Consider the following 22,432-nt stretch of genomic DNA (forward strand, 5'->3'; position numbering starts at 1 on the left):
AGGGAAAAGTCTGCAGTGTGCACCACACTAAAGTGCCAGTTAGTGCCCCTGATGTCAACTTGTCTTGAAAAAAGCGTGTATAAAGTTGTAAATGGAGGGTCAAAACTGGCTTGGTGTCATTAGTATTGAACACTAATACGTAATTGAACCAAACTTGACTTAATATGTGCAGAAGGATGAGACCCACCATTATAACAACTGACATGGGAGGCACAGCAATTAATGGGACATGGTAGACATTTCAGATTTAGTTGTATCAATAGAAAGATTCCTACTTACAGTGCAACTTGGGGATAATTGAACCAGTATCCTCGGTTGCCTACACTCAGAGGATGAAACCTGGATCCGAAGGTTAAAAATAATGTATATATTTATATAATAATTTGACATTATTAGTAAATCTATTTTTGTGTTAACTTAGCAGCCGTCATTCAATTATTATATCCATCTGTCATGAATAGCAGCACTGCCAGTTGGGATGAAGAAAGTTTTTCAAAACCTTTGGACTGCATGTTTTTAAACTTCAGGCACGCTGCCAATACAGACCATGAATGTATGTGTCCATGATATGTGTGTGTTGAAGAGGCTGTCTTTTCTCTATCAGACTAATGGTGTGTTAGCCCAGTCTTCAAGATGTCTGAGACTGTAATTAGTGGATTGCTTTGAGCCAGGCCAGCCCAGGGCCATGGGAGGAACTGTGGGGAGTGAAGGGAGCAACAACATGAGGGAGGGTAGAGAAGAAAAGGGCCGCCCATTTTATAGTCCTGATGGAGGTTATATTTTTTGTGACAACTGGACCAGAGTAATCAAAATGTGTTAATAATCCCTTCAAAGCGCCTGGCGGCACATCAGTGAGAAGCCTCACTGAACACCAATCCCCCACTAGACCCTAGTTCTGGCTGCCCCACCCTCATTGACCCTCTGTCATTTTTTCTTTCTCCCTGTCCTGGTGTGTCTTCTTGTCTCTTACTCTTGATCTCATCTCTCTCATGTCAACCGATGTTTCTATTGACTGCATCAAGACAAACTTGCACCAAAGTTGCATATCAAACTGAATTTTGTTATTTCCAAACCACCAAAATTTGACAAGCCTATGTGTCACAGAGCTCAGATTTTGAGAGATTGAAGTTGTTGCAGTTGAACCCAGGTCCAGAAGGGGGCATTTTAGTTTTAGAGTCTGTTTTTGCACCTTGCTGCTTGCATCAAACCCTCTGGGGCTATTCCAGGTCAGACTGTATAGGTCCCAATAAGTTCTAGCTTGTGTTTTAGGATTAACACAAAGGTCAAAGTTTACGAAGATGGCCAGATGGGGTCTCTAGTGCTAAATATCCATACCTTCCTTCCCTAAAAGGAGATTGAGCATCAGGATCAATGCACTCAATCGATAGGCGTAGTGGTGGAGGTAATGCTGGCAAAAAGTTTGATTGCATGCATATTGATCAGGGTGAGGCTAAGAAGCTGTAAGGCAATTGATTTTAGTTTTGGATTTGCATTATTTTTGTTTCTTTTTTGTCTATGTTCTTGGTTGGAGTATGGGCACAGGTAGATAAATATAAACAACACGCAGACACTCAGGCCCAGTAGAATAATCAGTCATCAGGCAAAAGATCAGATACTTGAATCATGTGCTAATGTACGACTTCCAACATCCAAGCAGCCAGGTAGTGGCTGTTGATGATAAGAATTATATTGGAAAAACCATTTTACTACAATGTGAGAAAACATAACACATTTCTGGTTATTTCTAAAGGTCTATGTCACAGTCTGTGTTGGCATATGTCCTTCATGAAAAAGGCAAGTAATAAGTGAACACCTGCACTTAACATTAGGTTCAAATTCACATTTAATAGTTTCCGCTCAGGTCCATCCTATGTTGCTCTCTTCATATCCATTAAGAAAACCTCCAACAAACTTCATTTAACTTTATTAAGTTTTCTACACTTAAGCATTGGTTAACATGCACAACTTTCCTTGCTATAGTTGTTGGTTAGTTTGACTCCATAATTTCTCCAGCCCCTTAAGCCCCTTTCAGACAATTAAGTGACAATTGCAGTGGGCTTCATTTTGCCCAGAGGCTCTGCAGGCCAGTCTTACAGCAAACCAAGCTCTTAGTAAAATTAATCAAGCATGTGTTAATTTTAAACACCTAGTGCTGCTGAATAGGTTACTAGAAAACAATTGGACCATCATCAAATGTGATAGTACACACAAACTCTTTTGGCTCGGCTCCCTGAGGGATGGTATTGGTAGTACTATTTCTTTAACGCTCATGTAACTTTCATTTAAATTAAGTCATTGCCAATTAGAGAATCTCTGCCTCATTTAGTAGTCCAGTCTGAAGCTGCATGTCAGGATCAGTTTGAGGCTTTTAAAAATGCATGGGATCCAGGTGAGGTGGCCTAGCCCCGGTGTGACCTGGGAGCAGTTTGTGTGCCATCTCCAGAGAAACAGTTTCTAGTGTAGGGCAGGAGAAAGGATCACATTTAATAATAGAGCCACAGCATCAAAGGCTGCAAACGACTGCTGGCTGACTTGGCATACATCATGAAACATTGTCTCTCTTTGTCAAGTTTTTTTTTTGGTCAGTGCTCTGTATCTCTGTACGAGTTGTTTTCATGGACGTATATCACACATATATGTGGCAGACTATGTGGTCTTTGTATGCCTGTAACACCTTTGTATGAATATTTTGTATATATGCAGGCCATAAATATGTTTGTAGTGTGTTTGTGTGTTCCTGAATTCTCAAAATATGACCCTCACTAGGTGGTGTGGCTCCCTGGGATGGCTAGTGTAGCTGCAAGCATTAGAGGACTCATTGACTTTCTAATGATTAGTGGTCAGGCTCCCAGCCCATGGTAGTATCAGGGGTTTGGCCTAGCCACTGCTACTAGCCTCTGGCCACCGCCGTGCACCACTATCGACTCACCCTCAGCCCCCTCTTTCTTTGGCCTGCTGGCGATGTGTCAAAACCTATTAGCACAGAGTTCCTCAACTATAGAGAGGGATCATTTTAGGTTTATCTTTCTTGCTCTCCTCTTACTTCTCAACAGCCGTCTCCTCTCTCTCCATCTCCTCATCCTCCTCCACCCTGCTAAAATGAAGAGAGAAGCACAGAAAAAAAGGAGTAACCTTTGACAGGAATTGTTCCAGTTGTGGTATGTATGGCTGTGTATTGATCTACATTGGCTTTAGGAACTATAGAGAAGAGAGTCAGCGAGTTGCCGTTGCTTTCAAGTCCCACACATTTTTTTTCTGGGGAAAGACGAGGAAGTTTTAGATGCACGTTGACCTTCTCAGGTCCCATAAGCTATGGAGATTTGTTTAGAAAAGGGATTGGGGTGCTGTAACGTGTATATGTTAGAAATAGGTTCAGGAGTCTGTGATCCTATATGTAATTTCTGTCATGTTAATTTCCTTTGCGTGTGTGCGTGCGCGTTTACTTGTGTGTTTTTGTGTATGTATTTTGTATTCTGTTGTGTTGCGTGTTATGTATCGTGTGCCTTTCTGCTCTTGTTGAGTTTGACCTCTTGACACACTTGGTTGTTGCTTTCAAGTTATTGACCAACACAGCCAGTTTATCCAGATAACTGTTTTAGACAGTGTAACTTCTTTATTTTTAAAAAGCTAAGCCCCGGTTTGAATTAGAATAGATGTACACACACACGTGCACTCACATACACACAGAGTCTTTCTCACATGTATACGCATGGCTCAGCGAGACAGCAATCCTTCTAAACCAGCACTTCTTTATCTGAGCAGCTTGAACTCCCAAGAGAACAGTGCCTGTCAAAGACTTTGTCCAAACAATGAAATATCTGTGGGAAAAAAAAACAAAAAACAAATACTTCTCCGTCACTGTTCATCAATCCATCTAGTTCTGATTTCATTATTTATTTATGGAACTTTGGGGTGCGTTATTTGAATAAAGTGGGGTACGATGAAGGGGGAGCTGTATGAAAACAACAAAATGACAACCACACCAAAACCACCCGAGGGCACATGCCAACACATCGCATCAGTGTCATCCTTCCTCGCTTTGCCCCAGTGGGCTGCCTGCTCAGCAGGTAGCTGCACACAGACAAACACTTCCCCACATTAACACTAACTATATAATATTCTAAAACATACATAAACATATGAAATTTCTCTTATGCAGACACACACAAACCCCACCCATTGAATAGTTTTCTGATAGACAAACATTGACTATACTCAAACTTACTTTCAGTCATATATATACACACACACACACACACACACACACACACACACACACACACACACACACACGCACGCACACACACATATGTATGCACCACGCCCTCAGGCCCTCGAGACGGTAGCGGTGGCATCAGTGGTCTGATAGATGGATCCTGTCTCCTTGTGATCTCCACTTGTCAGACAAGTGTCACACAAAGCCCAAACACAAATCAAAAACAGAGGTATGGGGCACATGTCAGTTTGATAGGACCTTGTGGATGCCTTCCCATCCATCACCCGCTAAGATGCTCATCCATCGACTTGGAATGAGGGTGTTAACGTGTGCTTGTCAGCGTGTTTTGGCTATTGATGTATCTGGTTTGCAGACTAATGGGTTGAGGAGTTGTGTTTGGTGGATGCTGTTAGTGCTGTTGTGTTGAGCTTTGTTGTCAATAAGAAAGATATAGGCAGTCTGTAAATAGTTGTTTTGTAATGGCCACTGTTCATTACTATTTAGCCGGCACCCAGGATTCCTTAGCAGACTTGAGTTAAGTGCCCAGCCGCCCCAAAGACACACACACACACAGACACACTGTAATAAGTTTTACTTGCAGTTGAGGACCTGGTCACCCACATCAGCAACAGCTGTTCACACAACAACTAAATGTTTCAGAAAAACCACAAAGACAAGCAACTTGTCTAACAACACCCCACAGCACCTTACCCCCTTCTACTTTCCAGACAAGAACAGAACAGCCCAAACCAGACCACAACAAAAACGAGGGAGAGCCCACCTTTTGTTTACTATTCTCAAAGGTGGATCACGAGCCATGCCTGGTAAGGGATTGTGACAGAGGTGATGTCTAAATTAATCATTCATGCTCTTTCACATGGGCTACAGTAACAGAGCTGAAATATTAATGACAGCTGCAGAATAAATTTGATTCCCTTTTCTCTCTGATTATAATCCACAGGCTCTCTCACATACATGTTTATTTATGCCCTGGAGATGAGGTACAGGGTCACTATCAGGAGTTTGCTTGTGCACACACACAAATAGTCAGATGCACACTCCTTTCCTTTCCCTTTTGCCACTTGCACTTGTGTACCACCTCATTGTTTTGGAATATGTACATATTTTTCAGATGTGGTGGGCAAGCGGGCTATACATTATACATTATATGTTTGTAGTATCTAGGTATGATATACTGTGTGAGTACTGTGCAGCAGGCAGCCTGAGTTTTTGTTTGTTATTTTAATTAGGGGAAGAGCTTTTTGCCATACTTTTTGGGAGGGACTGACCTGAAAGGACAAAAGAGGATGTAGACCATGGTGAGTTGTTCTCAAATTTTGGCGAAGCCCCAAGATACAGACTTAAGTTAATCAGACTTGCAAACAGAGGCACAACTCTGTTCAGGTCGCACCAATTTTGGACACAGTAAAAGTATCATTTGGATCTTTTTGGGTACTTGTCAGTTTCACAGTTTTAAAGCATAACTATATGTTTCATAACATAAGAATACAGTATGCTACAGGTTTTCCACTTACCAGCTAATAGGCAAAGTGACCCATTCTCAAGCTGGGGCCATTTGGCAGCTCTGCAGTGATGTGAAGGTTGTCATGAAATGTCTTTGGGTTTTTCTCTCTATCCCAGACATCACTGTAAACCGAGCTCACAGCAACACAACCTGGGCTTGGTGCACAGATAACTATCAGCTGTTTATGTCAACATGTCACTGGAAATCCCTGTCGTTCTCTGTCACTTCCTTGTCTCCTTGCTTCCTTCTGTTTGCCCCTTGCTCCGACTACTGTAATGAGAGGAGCATACACCAAGCAAACAGAAAAGGAGCTCAAGCTATTTCTCAGAAATCCTACACATAAATTCTCACAGTTTCTGTGAGGCAAGAATAAAAACACTTATAGCCCTGCAAAAAATGTGGAGTAGCTAAATAGGTGCTTGTTAGATCAAGATGTCTCAGAAAAGTTTTGCTTGAGCAGCAGCTGAGCTTGGACCAATCCTTAGGTTTTAGTGGTTGGTCTAACAGTAAAGTTCTCTCAGAACAGATTTTTTTCAGAAGCATTCATGTCGAAAGTTTCCTTTTTGACTACTTTTATCCCTGATGTTTGTTTCCTTTAGCCCGTGTTTGTACAATTAAACAAGCAATGGGCCTAATTATACATCATTCAGTTGTCATCTCCTCTCAGGAGACAGGCTCATGAGGAAAAGTAGACTGTCAGCTCCCCAAGTTTGCTCATTTAAATTCATCATGGTGAGCTAATGCTGTTGTCAGGCAGTCTTCTCACATGCTGACCACTTATCAAAGATTATTTTACAACTATTTTCAGCTAAAAATAAAAGAAGAATTTTAGGTCAAGATCGAATTTGATGTATTTGGCATCGGTCCCTGTGAGTTAATTTTTCATTTCTCTCTTTTGTCAGAGCCACCAAAGGTATACACACTGATTTGAATTGGTTTCTAACCCACTGCAGGTGTTTCATTTTATGACACCATATGGATGTTGATTTGTAGCTCACAGGACTATCAGGTAATTTCAGGCTAATCTATTTTAATCACATTTTATGACAGTGATATGTGTATAATATTATGTCATGCCCTGCAGAGTTGTGCTCAGGCATGTGTTTATCCTTGTATTAAGGGTGATGTCTAACTAGGATGTGGTCTGTCACAATCTGTTTTTCCTGTCTGTTTTGGTTGTTTAGCCTTGCTTGGCTCTGCCACAGTGTGCTTGCCACTGTGACATGTCAGCGGCCACAACGTCATGCTCTGTTTGAGGTAGAAAACATCAGTCAAGAAGATGTTTTCTTTCGGTGTTTTTGTGCAAGCATGCATGCACACATTTTCTGGTGTGTGATGGAGTTAATGTAGGTATTCTGTGCATAAATATTTGTGCGTTGATATGTGTATTTGTCTATTTGTGCTTGTGATCATAATGATGCCTTCCTCCTCTACTCTATTGGGCTGTCAGCACAGTGCTGGTGGCTGTCACACACAGCAGCCCCCCCCCCGCCTCCCCTAATCTTGCTGAGATAGGTCATTTTTCAGTGTCAGGACAGACGATTTGCGTTGGCACAAGATAGAGTCAGGACACGTTGGACTCATTATTCTCTGTTTGCATACGTCTGCTTCATACAGAAATACAAGTCAGTGTGCACAGAAGGCTTGAGCTGAAAACGTACAGTATTTCTCAGTGCTTTGTTACCATTAGCCTAATTAAACTGCACTGCTGTTCATCTCAGGTGCAGCACAAGTGGGAAAGAAATATCTGACACAAGAGTCATACAGTTTTGATTTTTTTCTGTTCTTCTTTTTTATGCCATCAAACTAACATAACAGAAACCTCACAGGTTTTCAAAATTAAATACCCTATCAACAAATAAATGAGTTTCTCCTCAACACTAGCAGTGTGGGAGACTTTTTCTTAGCAGAATGGGAGAATAGCAATAGATTCACAGAAGAAAGAGCACATGTAGCATTTAATCCCAAATTCCATGTGCTGTAATTTTCCTAGAGGTAATATTTACTTTTGTTGTTCCGTCAAACTGAAAGCCCCATTACTCTTCTATCCATTGTGTTTTTTTAACATCTCCAAACCTAACTGCTCTTTCACTGCCGCCAGCTCTCTCTCTTTTTTTTTTTTTTTTTTTGGCGCTTTACCTCCTCCCTCCTTCTTGACAGGGTGGGTGACTGCATGGGTAGACATTTGGCAATGTGGGGTAGGTGGGGGTCAAGGCCTGTGTCCCTGGAGTGTGGTATTTTAATCTGGGCTATTTGTAATGACAGGCCTCCTATGAGTGCAGAGGAGTGGCAGGTTGAGAGGCTCTGACAGGTTCTAATCGCTGTCAGGAAAAGTAGCTGAAGAATGTGCCAGCTCCCTTCCTGGCCCCTGCTTCCTGTCCTCTAGCTGTTGTTCCCTGTTGTCTCTATGTCTTTCTCAATGTTCCTTTTGACCTGTATTTCTTACAGTTGAGTGAAGGATCTTTGTCTCATCCTATTTAGTTTTCTCTTCCTCGGTTTCTTTATTTTGGCTGGCCTCCAGCCGTCACTACCTGCCAGTGTAATCCCTTCCTCCTTCTTCCTCTTCTCTTCCCTGTTCCCCCACCATAAACTCCACCTCTTTTTTCAGTGACTGGGGACAGTTGTTGACATTCCTGCATCATGAAGACTCAACCCCTTCCCGTATGTCCCAAGGTCATTGGCAGCGTTCCTGTTTTAATGTCTTTGTTCAAGCAAAATGTCCCATATTAAATGAAGAAAAGTATGAAAAAGTTAAATAAGTAACAGACTAACTAACTGACTTTTTGACTTTTGGGACATTTTTTTTCACCAAAATTCAGTGACTTCTCTCTTAAAGTATTCCCATATTTTTGTGCACACAAAGACATGCTTCTTTCCAAGAAAAGGTGTTCCAAGATATCAGCATTGCACATTCCACAGCATGCAAGATCGTGTCAGAACATTTGCAACACAATACAATCAAAAATAAATGCTACATTAGTGTTTTTTTGTTTTCAGGCTGTGTCAAACAGGCTTTTGAAACCCCAGGAAAATATGGTAAAACTCAAAAAGGAGATCGAGTTAAAAATCACAATGTCATTAGCATTTACTCAGTTTTTACCCAGAATGCCTGCCTTAACATTTATCTCATCTGGAGATGTACTTTGGCTGGAGTTTATAAAAAAATTGAAGTAGGAGTTGTGTCTACACCGAGGATGAACTACTAAACTAACTAAAACTAAATTCTAAAGTTAAACCTAAATTCCACATTGTGTGGTTATTCAGAGTTCACTAAAAAACAACTTCACAAAATCCAATCAGAAAAAAAACAAAAAACAGAAGTCAAAGCAGGTCAGTCCTTTATACTGCTCCATTCCTAACAGAATCATGTCATGTTTGCCTCGGTGGACTCAACTGCTGTTGAGCCAGTTTATGTTGAAAAGTGCAACATAAGATATGTTTACTTGAGAGATTCCAGTACTTTTTCCCCACTTGCCAGTGAACAGAGATATATCAACCGACACACAGTAAAAAACAATTTTTTCCATTTACTCACTCATAGACTGTACCATCCACACAAAAGTCAAAATACAAATGTAAAAGTACCTCAAAAATGGCCAGTAGAATTTTTCAGGTTCTACACAAACTTCCTGTCTCTCTTCTCCTTTGGCACAAGAGAAGGATTGCCAAGCCTTGCCCAGGTGCTGTCTGTGCCATTGGCGCTAAAGTGAGGAGAAGCTGGCACACTTTGGGCATGGCTGCAGCCCCCGCTTCCTCAAAGGCTTGCCTCATCTCCCTTCTTTCCCCTCATGGTCCCTGCTGCTCCATAGCCCAGGGAGCTCATTAGGCCAGACTTCCTCTTCATTTAATCCATTTTTCATAGCCTAAAAAACAGTCCCTGATCTTAAAAATCCTGGCTAATTTAAGCCTGGATGTTGGGGAAAGGAGTGAAAATATCATGAAGAAAGCAGGTCGGTGATTTTTTTTTTTTTTTTTTTTTTTTTCGCCCTTCACATTTCTGATGTCAAAATTAAATGTTTTTATTGAGAGCAGTATGTTCAGAACATGTAGGACCAACACTAATGTGAGCACTTGAATGAAATTTAAGACCCCACGGCAGCATCCCATCCTATTCCATCCACTTCCTTGTCTGTCCTCCGTAGGTCTTGAGGGAAACCAATGCGTTAACTCGGTCTAATGAAAACATTGTTAATAACATACTCTCTCTCTGTGTTCCTTTAATTATGTATCTCCGACTGGATACCAGAAGGCCCCTGTAGGCCTCTAGCTCCACTTGTTGTGGAAGTGAAGTTTCATTTGTATCTCTGCTCCTGGTGAGGAGGATCTGTACGGAGAAACTACTGCATTTTTTTCTCACTCTCTCACACTTGTTCTCGCCCTGAAACTCCCTTGCTCTCTCAAACATTGTGTTATTCCATATCTATCTCAGTATTGATCAAGAGAAACTTCAGGTAAATATAGCTTCTTTTAGAAACGCATGGCCAAGCATCAGTATTTTTTGGGGAATGCTACTATGCATGAGATCATTTTCTGTCTATCTTGCTGCCTTGTGCTTTTATACCTTTCACATTATATCCATATAAACACTGCCAAAGTTAACATCCTCAAAAGTTGTCCAAGCCTTCGTCCTTTCTTCATGAGGACAAAGCTTTTTTTCCTTCCCTCCTGCAGGAAACCATCACAGCATTAATATACCTCCCAGGTATGGAGTGTTGATGAGCGCCTGTCTCCTCAGGCTGACACTTATTTCACTAAAGGTCTCAGAGAAGGGGGAGATGAACACGGATGGAAGAGAGGAAAAAAGAGCTGCTTGCATACCAGCCAACGGATGTGGTAGAATTGTTAAGCAGCCTCGGGTGCCCTCTCGTTAGCCTCCAAGATGCCTGGTGACAGAGGTGAGGCAGCAATAGTTGCGGTGGGTTTAGAGGGAGGAGGGGGTCAGTGCCCCTAAGGGTACCATGCCATGACCGTGCCAGGCCAGGACCCTGTGCCACTGTCTCCGTTTCCTCTTCTGTCAGCATGCCCTATGCTCCAGGGCCACTGCAGAGAGGGCACACGGGTGGCTGTCACACGTCGCCCTCAATTACAATCAGGGGATGGAGCATGTGAAGGCCGCCCACTGTCCCCGCTCATATTGTAGTTCCGTATCACACCCTATGTCTCTTATGCAAATTGTGTTTGCTGCAGATGTATTGGCACATGAATTTTATTGCCTTCAGCTCTCTGTCAATGATAAACTTACACAATCTTGAAGATTCACCTAAAGTTGGATACTCAGTATTTCATAGGGTTTCATTCTGTTTCAAATTTGAATTCACTTTTAAAATGTTTACTCGTCTGCTGAGCATTGGTTTTTATGACTGCATCACTTGCCACTCCTTTCTCCACTTAACCTTATTATTGCTGGTCAATGGCAGCCCTCTAAGATGATGAATGTTATACAATAAAGCCATTTGGGAACCATGGGACACATTGCTCAAAGAATGCACATTCAATTCAATTGCACTTTGGTCTCATGTTCAGTTTTATTTTCTTGCTGTTGTTGAAGTTGTCAAAAAGTTATTTTACCAAAAGAAGTCTCCTTTGGTCCACCTCTATTTACTATATTGAATGTATTGCTCCTAACATCTTGAAAGATCACCCTAACTATCAAAAGTAAAGTGTGCTTCTCTCTAGTGTGTCATAGTGTCATGGACACACAAAATTGTGAGTCCTTTACTGTAGTTGCCAGTGCAGAATATTTTTCATGTGTATTCAAAATGAATACACATGGAAGTTTTGTTTACACATTTGTGTATTTTTGAAGTCTTTCAACATTTTTAAGGAACTGGAGGACTTGTTGTTTAAACAAAACCTTTTGTTAGCAAACATAGTCTAAGTCTGCAATTAATGTTTAATTAATGAATGAATGAATTAATTAATTCATTAATTAATTTGACTTTGTGTGGGTAAGTGGTTCAAGAGAACTATATAGCCTCATCTTCATTGATTGAATTTGCATTGTCACCATTCCCAGGCACTAGCCCACTTTAAATTTGATATTGCTGAGTTTGGTCAATGTTGGACAGTTTATATTTAGAGCTGTCATGTCAACATAGTCCCTACACAGATGAGTCATCATGGAGCCTTTGCTGTCACTTGCTCATTTTAAATGTCTGTATACTGTCTATAGACAGAACAGCTGTGGGATGGTTGCCAACTTTGTCTACGTCCACATCCTAGTCTATAGTGTGAATGCGTCCTTCCAACACATTATTCTTTGAAACACATCTTCTGTTTTGTCCAGTTGCAGAGAGTTAAAGTCATGTAGTGCGATATGCATTTATGGGGCAGAAGTACAAATACATTATGCATGTACAACTGTTTTATGGCATTGCTTGATCTTGAGGCACCCACTGTTCAAAGTTTGCACTTGCTTTGAATATACTGCCACAAAAGATACGCTGAGAGCATTTGAGTTGGTTATTTTTCTTTTTGGCTGCTTGGCTGTGTGGACCACATGCTGTTTTACACAGAGGATCCACATACTTATATGAGAAATCAGCATATTTGAATTAGTTCCTCACTATAGGGTGTTGTGGCAATGCCAGGCTGCTGCTGTTCCTGTCAGTCACAATAGAGTTGCATACCATCATCCTACCACTGAAGAGAAAATGACACCTGGCTAAAAGAATCACTGTGTGTAAAAATAAATAAATAAATATTGTCCAATCTCCTGGTGGCCAAGCTGTCTAAACAACACTATGGCAAAATTTTCTTGGGCAGACAGTATACATTATTCATGAGGGGGAAATAAAAGGTACCTGAGGTTGTGTTATTACAGACTTGATGACTCTGTCTTTGCGTCTTGTGTCATATTTCTCTGCAGTGAAGCTGGCCCCATCAGCGCACTGTAAAACCAACAGGGAGCCACACCAATTGTAGAAATCCTCCCCTACCCTAATTTCACCTTCATTAACAAAAACAAAAAAAGAAATTATTTTGTCCAGCAGCTAATGTAAAGGACTTTCTTCAAAATATAATCCAAGACAAAAGAGAGTGACAGGCAGGATGGGGAAAAAAAAAAAAAAAAAAACAACTCCTACCTACTACCTAGTTGACAGTTGAGTTATAATATCATGTCCTTTATGAATAATTAATTTGATGGCACAGGGGCTCCTTACAAGGTAGATTAAATTAGTTCTGCCATGTCTTAAAACTTAGATATGCTTCATTAGTGAGGAAAATGGTGGCGGGTGTGCTGGGCATTCACTTAGGTCTGTTTTAGTTAATGAGGAGGAAAAGTACACACCTTTTCACCCCACCAGTGATGCAAAGTGCAATATTGCATTTATGTCATAACAGAAAGATACAGAAAGTCAACACGTATTGTTTCTTCTTGGCCAGAAGAGGTTTATTTATTGTAATTTTCTTTGAGTAAAATGGATTTCAAATAATCCAGTATTCAGGGAAATATGTGACTCAGAATTGTCTTTAGTCTAAACTGTCAAATGAAGAAATAGTTCGTAGTCATAGATTGTCATACCTTTGTTTCTATGTGTGGATACCATCACTCCTGATTGGTATTTACTACCTAATCATTGTCTAAGTAGCCTTGTAGTTGACAGATGTTCCACTAATTTTTAAAGATGAGTCATTTCATGAAAAGGCCTGAAGTACGGAATTCCTCAAAACTGATTAGATGTTGTTCAGGAACAATAAAAAGTAAGCACAAATAAACAATGTACAATATACACAAGAGCTTTGACGTGCTCTCACATGTCGTGCCATATTATGTGTATTCACAATGGCAGCTGACAATAATCTTCCTTCAACTCCGTGGCCCCGGTCATTGTTAAGTGATGCGCATGATGTGTCTCTCTTTTGTGAGTTCCCTGTGTGCCTCGTATTCTCCTTATAATAGCAGTATTATATTCCTTTTACCAGAGCAGGGAAGTGCAATGGTATTACTCCAAAGTACAACACAAACATGTGTTTGTGCTGTCTGTCAGAGAAGCCACAATGAAGCAGTATTCTGTTAACAGGCGGCACTGTTGCTTCCGCCAATGAAATTGTCTGAGCACCTTGGATTTGCAAGAATTTGATGCATCGTCTGCACATAAGATGGCAACTACGCAATGCTGAAATGCTGAAACAATTGATTGCATGCCATCAACGTAGAGAGAAAATGTTAGATGCACAAGTTGCCGAATAAAACAAGAAAGAAGAATTTCTTATTAAAGTTTCAACATGTGACAAACATAACAATAAAAATATTCATCTTATATTTTTTTCATACACAGGGAAGTTTTGTTGAAAAGTGCAACATAAGATATGTATTTATGTGTAACTTTAGTAATCATTTTCATCAGTTGTGGTTTCTCACAGTTGTAGTGTGTGACCTCTGGGGTTGTGACAAGAAAACAAGATATCTGGAAGGATTAGACAGATTTTCTCTGTGTAAAATATTTAAATAACTTATTTGTCCTTTACAGTGTTATATTGGAAATGATAACATGTGCCAATTGTAGTAAGAATGTTAAATGGTCGCAAGAAAATAAGGCTGAACTGGCCTCCATGACGCCATCCATCACTCTGCAGCTAGATTCAAAGCTCTCCTTTTTGTGTGTGTGTGTGTTTTGGGAGCCCTTCCTCAGCTCATGAGTATTAATGAATTCAAAGTTTGAAGAAAATAATCTTTAAGTGTTTCCAACTGTCAGATCCTGTCAGTGCAACCACTTCTAATGGTTTGCGCCTTCCATTCAGGCTAATGTTTGATGTCTCGCTTTCATGCCCTCCTTTTTCTCCATTTCTAAATTGCTGCCGACAGACCTGTGTCCCCACAGATTGTTTGTTTGTTTTCGACCATGCTTGTTTTACATATCATTGACGTAACGAGGATTCATTTAGTAAGTTGTTAATGGGGGAAGGGCGTGCACGCGATCTGTAGCTTTCTTTTATTCAAACAAGATGTGATCATGAATCGGCTAGCAATATGTTCGAGTGCTCAGTGGAGGTGCACATAGAAGTTTCAAGAGCGCCCAAAGCAATGCCGCATCTTTTCCCAAAGTCAGATTTTTCATGTCCTAATCACTTGACAGGTAACAGCTGGGCAGGAACAGTCAGGCTGCAGAAGGTGTCACATCCCCATCAGTTCGAACAGTAGTGGTGATCAAGCATTCATCAAGACAGTGAAGAAGCTGCTTTGTGTTTACTTGCCTGGGTTTGAATCAGCTCTAACTTTAACTCACTCACAGTTGGGCTGGGTGGGTGAGCCTACAAAGCACATTTAACGAGTTATTTCATTCATTTGGCAACATGAACCTATTATCAGTAGGTGTTTAAAAAGTGTTAAATACTCCAGCACTCTTAAAATTCTGTGGAAAAATAGAGCAGAGGCTCCCAACTGGCATTGTCAAAACATGCAAATGAGCTTGACGCCAAGTCCGATTTTGACAAACATAATTATGATGTTCCAATTCGGGACATGTTAATGAAGAAGACTGCGGGCCTCCCCCAGGTCTTCAATAATCATAAAGCCTTAAAGCTTTGTGTGCCTCTGTGTGTGTCTGTATGTGTATTTTCTCTCCCCATCTCTCCATTTTATTGGATAATGAACTGTTGTAGAGTGTTAGATCTCCTTTCGCAGTCTTTCACAGAGTTTGAGGAGATAGGCAGGGAAGAGCAGCCCGAGGTGTGGTGTTGTACAGATAATTAAAAGGCAAGAAATTTGTTTTACTCTTTGATCTGCCTGTCAACTTTCTGATTAGAGACGTAAAAGCCTTTAATCAACAGTAATGTGATGATTAACGCTCCTAAACTGTTGAAAATGAACTAGAGCAACGTCAAGTTTCCTCTTTCTTCTTCCCTCCTCCTCCACAAATCTCTCCCTGAGTCCATCTCTGACAAACTGGCAAACTTTTCTCCTCCGTCAGTTCCACCAGGGGTTGTTAAATCTGATGTTTTGTTTGATTAAGACCAACTGACAATTTTTTTTTTTCTCTCCTACATATGCCTCTCCCTAATTCTGCCGTAATTAGAAGAATTGAAATTTGCTCAATGTGTTTGTCTTCCATGTTAAACAGAATGTGCTTCCATTTAATTATTTCTGTGCCCGTGTTTTTTGTATTTTTTTGTATTTAACTTTGACCTTCGGCTTAGATTTGGTCATTATGTTTTAATAATGTTCTTATGCTGTGGCACCATCTTTTATACAGCCACTCAGTTTTTAATAAAATCTAATTATTTAAGTTGCAGAGTAAAGCACTTAAACCCTAATTGTTTAGGCTAACAGTGGTTGAATAAAGTTTGATGTACTAGTGTTTGTATTATTTGTTTTTGGCTTCTTTTTTTTTTTTTATTCATGTACTTTTTTATATATTAGTTGCAATGTGGCCAACACAATTGTGTGACACAAATGTCAGCATTATGAATAATGCATACACAAATTAGCTCATTCGAATATGAGTTTTAATTCTACACTTCATACATTTTTTACAACTTTGACCAAGTTTAATCAACACATAAAAAAATCATTTTCCCAGCACTGGAAATGGAATTAATAAGTCCGCTCTCTTTTAGCTTGACAATTGACCAATCAGGATACAGGTAGCATAGTTGTGTAGGCTGACCAGCGGTCTGTAGAAATTCCCTGTTTTTTAATTGAAGACCTCAGAAAGCTATGCTCCTGCCCACACATTGTTGCTTGTGGGGCAATCACAGCAAGCACCCAAGTCCATTAGTTTTCATTTGGATGGTTCAGTAAGACTGGTTGATTAAGTCCAGGCAATTTGTTTGTAGGAACCCTCATTCTCTTCTCACCCCTCCTGCTTCTCAGCCTTTCTGCCACCAGTAGGGTTGTCGTTCAGGTTAATTTAATCTGGTTTGTTAGAAATTTTAGCAGTTGTTTGTTATGGCAAAACTTTGCATATGAATGCTCTTAGACGTCTCACTGTATTTGTATTCTTACAGTAAGTGTTCTGTTTTCATTGTTACTAACTCATGGAAAACAATGTAATATACAAATGGCAGTGTCTGCAGCCGTGTCCACGGGGACATGGCTTATTTCATAAATGTAAAACAAGCTATTCCTCTCCGAGCCTCATCAATTCTCATTGAATGAGGGTGAAGGGGACTCTGCTGTTTAAAAGAAAATGTAAATCTGGTGATCTGAGAATTTGACTTTGAGGCTGAGGTGAAGGGAAAAGAGGAGGGGGAGCTCAAATAGAGGGAAAATACAGCTTTCAGTTCTTTCCACGCTGGTTCAGCTTTAAACAAATGGTTCTATTACTAGTTGGTCTCCTACAGGTCTGGTCATTTATACCCATTAAACTTGCGTCTTATCACCCATAAGACGCTCTTACGTCTCTCCATCCACCAATTGTCCATAATCAGCCATTTAAAACAGCTGCGGAAATTTCTTTAGCGCCTGGCTTCGGTCTGACAGACAGTCAAACGAGCCGGGGGGAGGCGGGATGGGGGAGGAGTGAGGAATATTTTCTGTGGAATGATGAATAGGCCAAGTTGAGTGGCTGACTAACAGAGATCTGTCTTAATCAGAAGTGATTTGTCAGAACAGGAGCTCTGCGGGGTCAGGGCGCAGGCGATGAATAAAACAGAGCCTGGCGGAGTGAAGAAAGGCCCCAGAAATCCACCCTGACTGCCCACCCCCTCTCATACTCATGCAAGGGGAAGGGCTGGTGCATGGGCTAAGTCAGGGTGGACTGAGATGGCCCAGCTTCATCCTGCCCAGAATATTACCAGTATTGGGCCTTTTAAGTACGTAGATTCCTGAAAGACTCTGCTACTCCAAAAATGGTACCCTGCCTTTACAGTCTGCTCTTCCTCGATGTTAAGCACACAGGATGGAAAAAAATTATCCAAATTTTAAAGACATCACATATTTTGTGAACACTGATAATCATACCAGCTCCTTTTAAATCCTTCATTGCCCAGGCTGTAAAGTAGCAGTTTGTTGTTACTATGATAAGTAAACTGTCATAGCATCACTGAGTCCCCAGATGCTGGATGCCCCCCCTGTGACCCAGCAGTTGGCACCACTTTATTTTGAGCTATAACTCAGAGTAAAGGCGCTAGCCTCATGGCCTGTGGGCTCAGCATTACAAATACATCCCAGTGTGGGTACAACTTTGATGGAGGTGATGAAAGTGTGTCACAAGGCAGTTGTAGACTTGAGAAGTCCTTAAAAAAAGCTTCTCTGGAAGTGTACAAAGACAGGTAACTTTATTCACCTGGGAGTCACTGGTATATAAGTAGAACTAGTGCACTGTGGATGTGTTCATGTGTTAGTGTGTGTGTGATTCCAGAGAGCTTGAGAGAGTGAGAAAATGTATGGTCTAACATTTATCAGGCTCCTCCCCACTTCCCCTCACCCCTCCCATGGGCTTCCATACCCCGTTTGTTGGAGTGTGTGGCTTGTGTCCGGATATAAGTGTGTGTGGTAACCTTCAAAAAGTGGTCTCAACTGCTTAATGAAAAGGAGCTGTGCTGAGCCTCAGAGCACACCACTGTCAGGTCTTGTACCCTTTCAGCTCTGGGGACAGAGGGAGCAAGGCAAAAAATGCAACACAGAAAGAGAGACAGGGGCTCTGAGACCCCGTGTAACTGCTCTGAAACAGCTCCTGTAAAATAGATGATGCCTCCAATTAAATGTGTCCATAGACTGGAGAAAGTCGAAGGCTGGGCAGTTTTGCATCACTGACTCTCCACTGGAGTACTAGAATTATGTTTGGGTTTTTTTTTTTTTTTTTCTTGAAAAGTAACTTAAATTATTCATTCATGATAAAAATTGTTGATTGCTGGTTACTTTTCTATTGACAGTCATCTGTATGACCATAAAGTAAACTGAAAGTAAATGTTAGATCTCTGCTAGACTCATTTTATGGTGCTTATTCTAAGATTACAGATTTATACATTGTTTCATGTTACATTGAAGTTAATTATCCAGTAAATATATAGAAGATCTTAAATGGTGGCACGTTGAGATGAAATATGTCTGGACTGTGCTATGTCAACACTGTGGCCACCAATTTAAAGGAAAGAATTCCTAGTCCAGTCATTATTTCCCTCTTTAATTTGTGCCTTCAATTTTCCTACACTAATTCTTCTCTACAGTTACATAAGAGGAATGAGTTAAATTAAGGCTCTCTGGTGCTGGTGTGAGTGTAATGTAATGGAATAATGGGCTTGTTAAATGGACCTTTGGGGATGGGGATCTTTAACAAGTGAGTCAGAGCAAGGCCTCTGGGCCAGCGTTATTTAAATTGTTAATAGCTGTTTAAACAGGAGGGGAATATTTTACACACTAACGAGCAACAAGTCATGGTTTTTACCAGTAAATAATTTCTCCCACTCTGCATTGTTTTTATCAACTCTACATTTTTAATACTCAATATATATATATATATATATATATATTTTTTTTTTTTTTTTTTTTTTTTTTTTTTACCCTGGTCATGCTTTTTGTATTTTTTTATTTTTTTTTTGTGTGTGCAGTTATGAATACTGTGCAGACCTAAATAAGTCATATGGTAATGTATCCAAAGTTAGAGTCTTAGAAGCAAACTTCAATGTAAAGTCGGCAATCAACAAAACCTCCCGGGGGGAATAATTTGGTTATTATTGGCAATCGTAGGATGGTGAATGTGATGATGAAGAAAGGTGTGTCACATTTTGAGAAAAGTTTGTTATTCTTCACCATTAGCTTTGTGTTATTTCACTTAGTATTTTGCATCCTGTGTTGCTCAACAAGTTCTTTTTTCCGCTGATGAAGGTTTATACTAGCCACCTGACAGCAGGACTTAAATAAGATGAATGGAAATGTAGATACATGTCAGACAATGAGTAATGGAAGCGAAGATGCGTGATAAAGACAATACTACATACATTCCTTTGGGAGTTATATACCCCTCTAATGGCTGACTGAGGGGAGAACCCAGAAAGGCATGATGAGAGATTTTGAAAACTTGGACGAGACCTCTGTGGCCACAAAGCCAAACATAATGTTTATCTTTACAAGCTATGATGAAACTTTTTCGAGTCGGCCAGGTCAAGAAAATAATCAGGGATGGATTTGATTTGTTTTTCTTCAATTAGCCCAGATTATCACATTAAAACTATAATGTATATGTCTCTAACGGCAATAATTTGCTTTTCATCTTGTGTGATGACACTTCAGTTGTTTCTCCTCTGGTGAATACGTCGTTTTCCCTGTAGAATAAAGGCTGTGCATTTTAGATCTTCTCTAGCAAGGCTGAAGAATTTGTGTTGTTTTTATATATATATGTACTTATTTTAAGTTTTAAGAAATGTAGTTTGTCCAAATTTTTCTTCAGCAACTGTCAAACTTGCCAACTGCAGTCTGCGTGCAGGCTACAGAATTACTCCACACTGCAAACACAAAAGGGTTGATGTTTAAAGTTAGTGCTACTGAGAACCTGTTTGATATTGTTTTTTAGATACCACCAGCACTATGCTCATTGCATTAACCTGCAGTCGACAGAACACACCTGAATTTTCCTTTCTTGACGTGTCATGACCAAGGTCAATACATTCTTGTTTTCTTTTTTCCATAATTGCTAACTAAATGTCTATGAAGCCATGATTTCCATAAAACAAACAACAAACCTTTACAAGTTGTATGTAATGATTTTTTTTGGAGGCCTTCTCTCCTCCTGCCTCATCCATCTTTTTACACTTTGCATGCCTTTCTAATAATGCACTTGTAGGAAAAATAACCCAAACCTCTGCTGCTGCAGTGCTTGTCACACTCATTTATTTGGGAAAAAAAACTACAACCCTGACAGAGATGGATAGATGTGCTTATTTGTCTCTTTAACAGAAGATTTCCGCTACAGCTCCCTCTCTGTTTATCCCTTGTTCTTCTCCAATGGGGACGGGGGAAGGCTTGTATTTTTATGGTTATTAATACCTGCACTCAGTCTTTTAATCTGCCCTATTTGTCACATATGACTGTCTGACTGCACTGTTTAATCTGGGTATCCTTCAATGTGTCTCGTCCCAGATTAGAAATTAATGAAGGCAGGAAGAGACACATTTGAGTCAGTTACAGTGTAGGGGGGTAAAAGGGATGCGATGAATGGGAGACGAATGTCGTTCATTTGACAGTGCTTTCTCTTTTTTCTACTTCCCCCTGATCCCCTTTCTCTGTCTGTCTCTCTCTCGCTCTCTCTCTCTCTATCTTTCTCTTTATTTCTCTCTCTCTCTCTCTCTCTCTCTCTCTCTCTTCTCTTGTTTAGCTGCCAGATGTAGCCCATTTTTACACTGCTTCCCCCAAACAGGCGCTCAGCACGTGGGCCCTTTGGTGTGCGGCACCTGTGTAGTGTAATACAGTCAGCAACTGCGTTGTTTATTCCGGATTTGTTTGGTGCGCATGAAAGCCTGTCTTTGATCCATGCAAAGATTCTTCACTTCACTTTTCTTTTTTTTTTTTTCTTTCCCTGATTCATCCTCTGCCTCCCTCATTTTTAAACGCTAATGCTGTAGCAGTATGGTTACATTGATGGCAGCAGTGGGTTTTTTGGAACCGGGGCAGAGAGGTGACTTATTTCGTCAGTTTTTTTATTTATTTTTTTATTTCCTTCCCACCCAAGGGACAGGAAAATGACAGTGACCACTGACGAGCTTGTCAGGTGCCTTGTCAGGGATGGTTTATAACTGTGCATCAGTGTGTTTACATCTACACCTGACAAGAGGCATTTAAAAAAGAACCGTTTAATGAATATTGCATTTGGCTGAATGGACCCCACTGGCAGACTGAACGGAGGGGTATTGTTGTCTCCAACTTTGTGTGTTTACTTCAGCATTTTAAGATGGTCTAAAAAAAAAAAAAAAAAAACACACTTCCCAAATCTACAATGTATATGCCTGCCTGACTACCTGTAGAGATTGTTGTCACTCTGCACTGTACTGCTAGTGTACAAAATATTACAAACGGGTTATATTCAGAATGTGTTCACCTTTCATTAAAAATGCCCACTGAGTAAAGCCACGTGAAAAGACAAGACAAGTGTTTTATAATTTAGACATGACTAGGTACAAATCATTAGAGCCTATTTTTAATTTCCCATCTTTATAGATATGACGATTTCAAGTTTATAAATTACATTTACTAACCCTTTTTTGACTTTTTTTTTTTTTTTTATTATTACTTTCACTAAAATTATTCTCTTCATTACACTGTGTTTGCTTCTCTCGCAGAACAAGTGGGCCAGGAGATTCTTGCCAATCTGCACACTGACCGTGAGAAGATCCAGAGAGCCAGAGAAAGAGTGAGTACACACACACACACACACACACACACACACACACACACACACACACACCTGTCTATTTTAACAAGTGCTTGTGAGACCATAAAGGTGTTAAAACTGTTTTTAACACTATTCAACACTTTCTGCACAGTCCTCTAAGTAAACACACAAAAGCAAGTCTACAAAATGAAATGGGACATAGTGTCAGGGCTATGTTTACACTTGTTCAAAGAATACTTTAGAATTTTGTTGATTGATGGTTTTATTTATTATCTGTATATTTTATGAGTTATTTTCTGTCAGAATTAGAATTTTTAATTAGAATTGAGGATGTTTTGCCACACTCAACGAGTAGAGGAGCACTTGTGGTTGGAGTTATATATTGTCAGTACCTGCACATCCATCTTCAGGATTTTCTCT

At 40.2% G+C, this 22,432-nt stretch overlaps 1 protein-coding gene across 3 annotated transcripts in view; it reads left to right on the forward strand.

Moving 5' to 3' along the window:
• vti1a (vesicle transport through interaction with t-SNAREs 1A) overlaps positions 1–22,432 on the forward strand; it is a 105,080-nt gene that overhangs the window by 45,986 nt on the left and 36,662 nt on the right. For all 3 annotated transcript variants that reach the window (XM_029527409.1, XM_029527410.1, XM_029527408.1), the window contains one exon: positions 21,960–22,030. In XM_029527409.1, the coding sequence (XP_029383269.1) occupies positions 21,960–22,030 (71 nt within the window). The remainder of the gene's footprint in view (positions 1–21,959; positions 22,031–22,432) is intronic.

This window comes from Echeneis naucrates, chromosome 19 (assembly GCF_900963305.1).
Source record: "Echeneis naucrates chromosome 19, fEcheNa1.1, whole genome shotgun sequence".
Lineage (NCBI taxonomy): Eukaryota > Metazoa > Chordata > Actinopteri > Carangiformes > Echeneidae > Echeneis > Echeneis naucrates.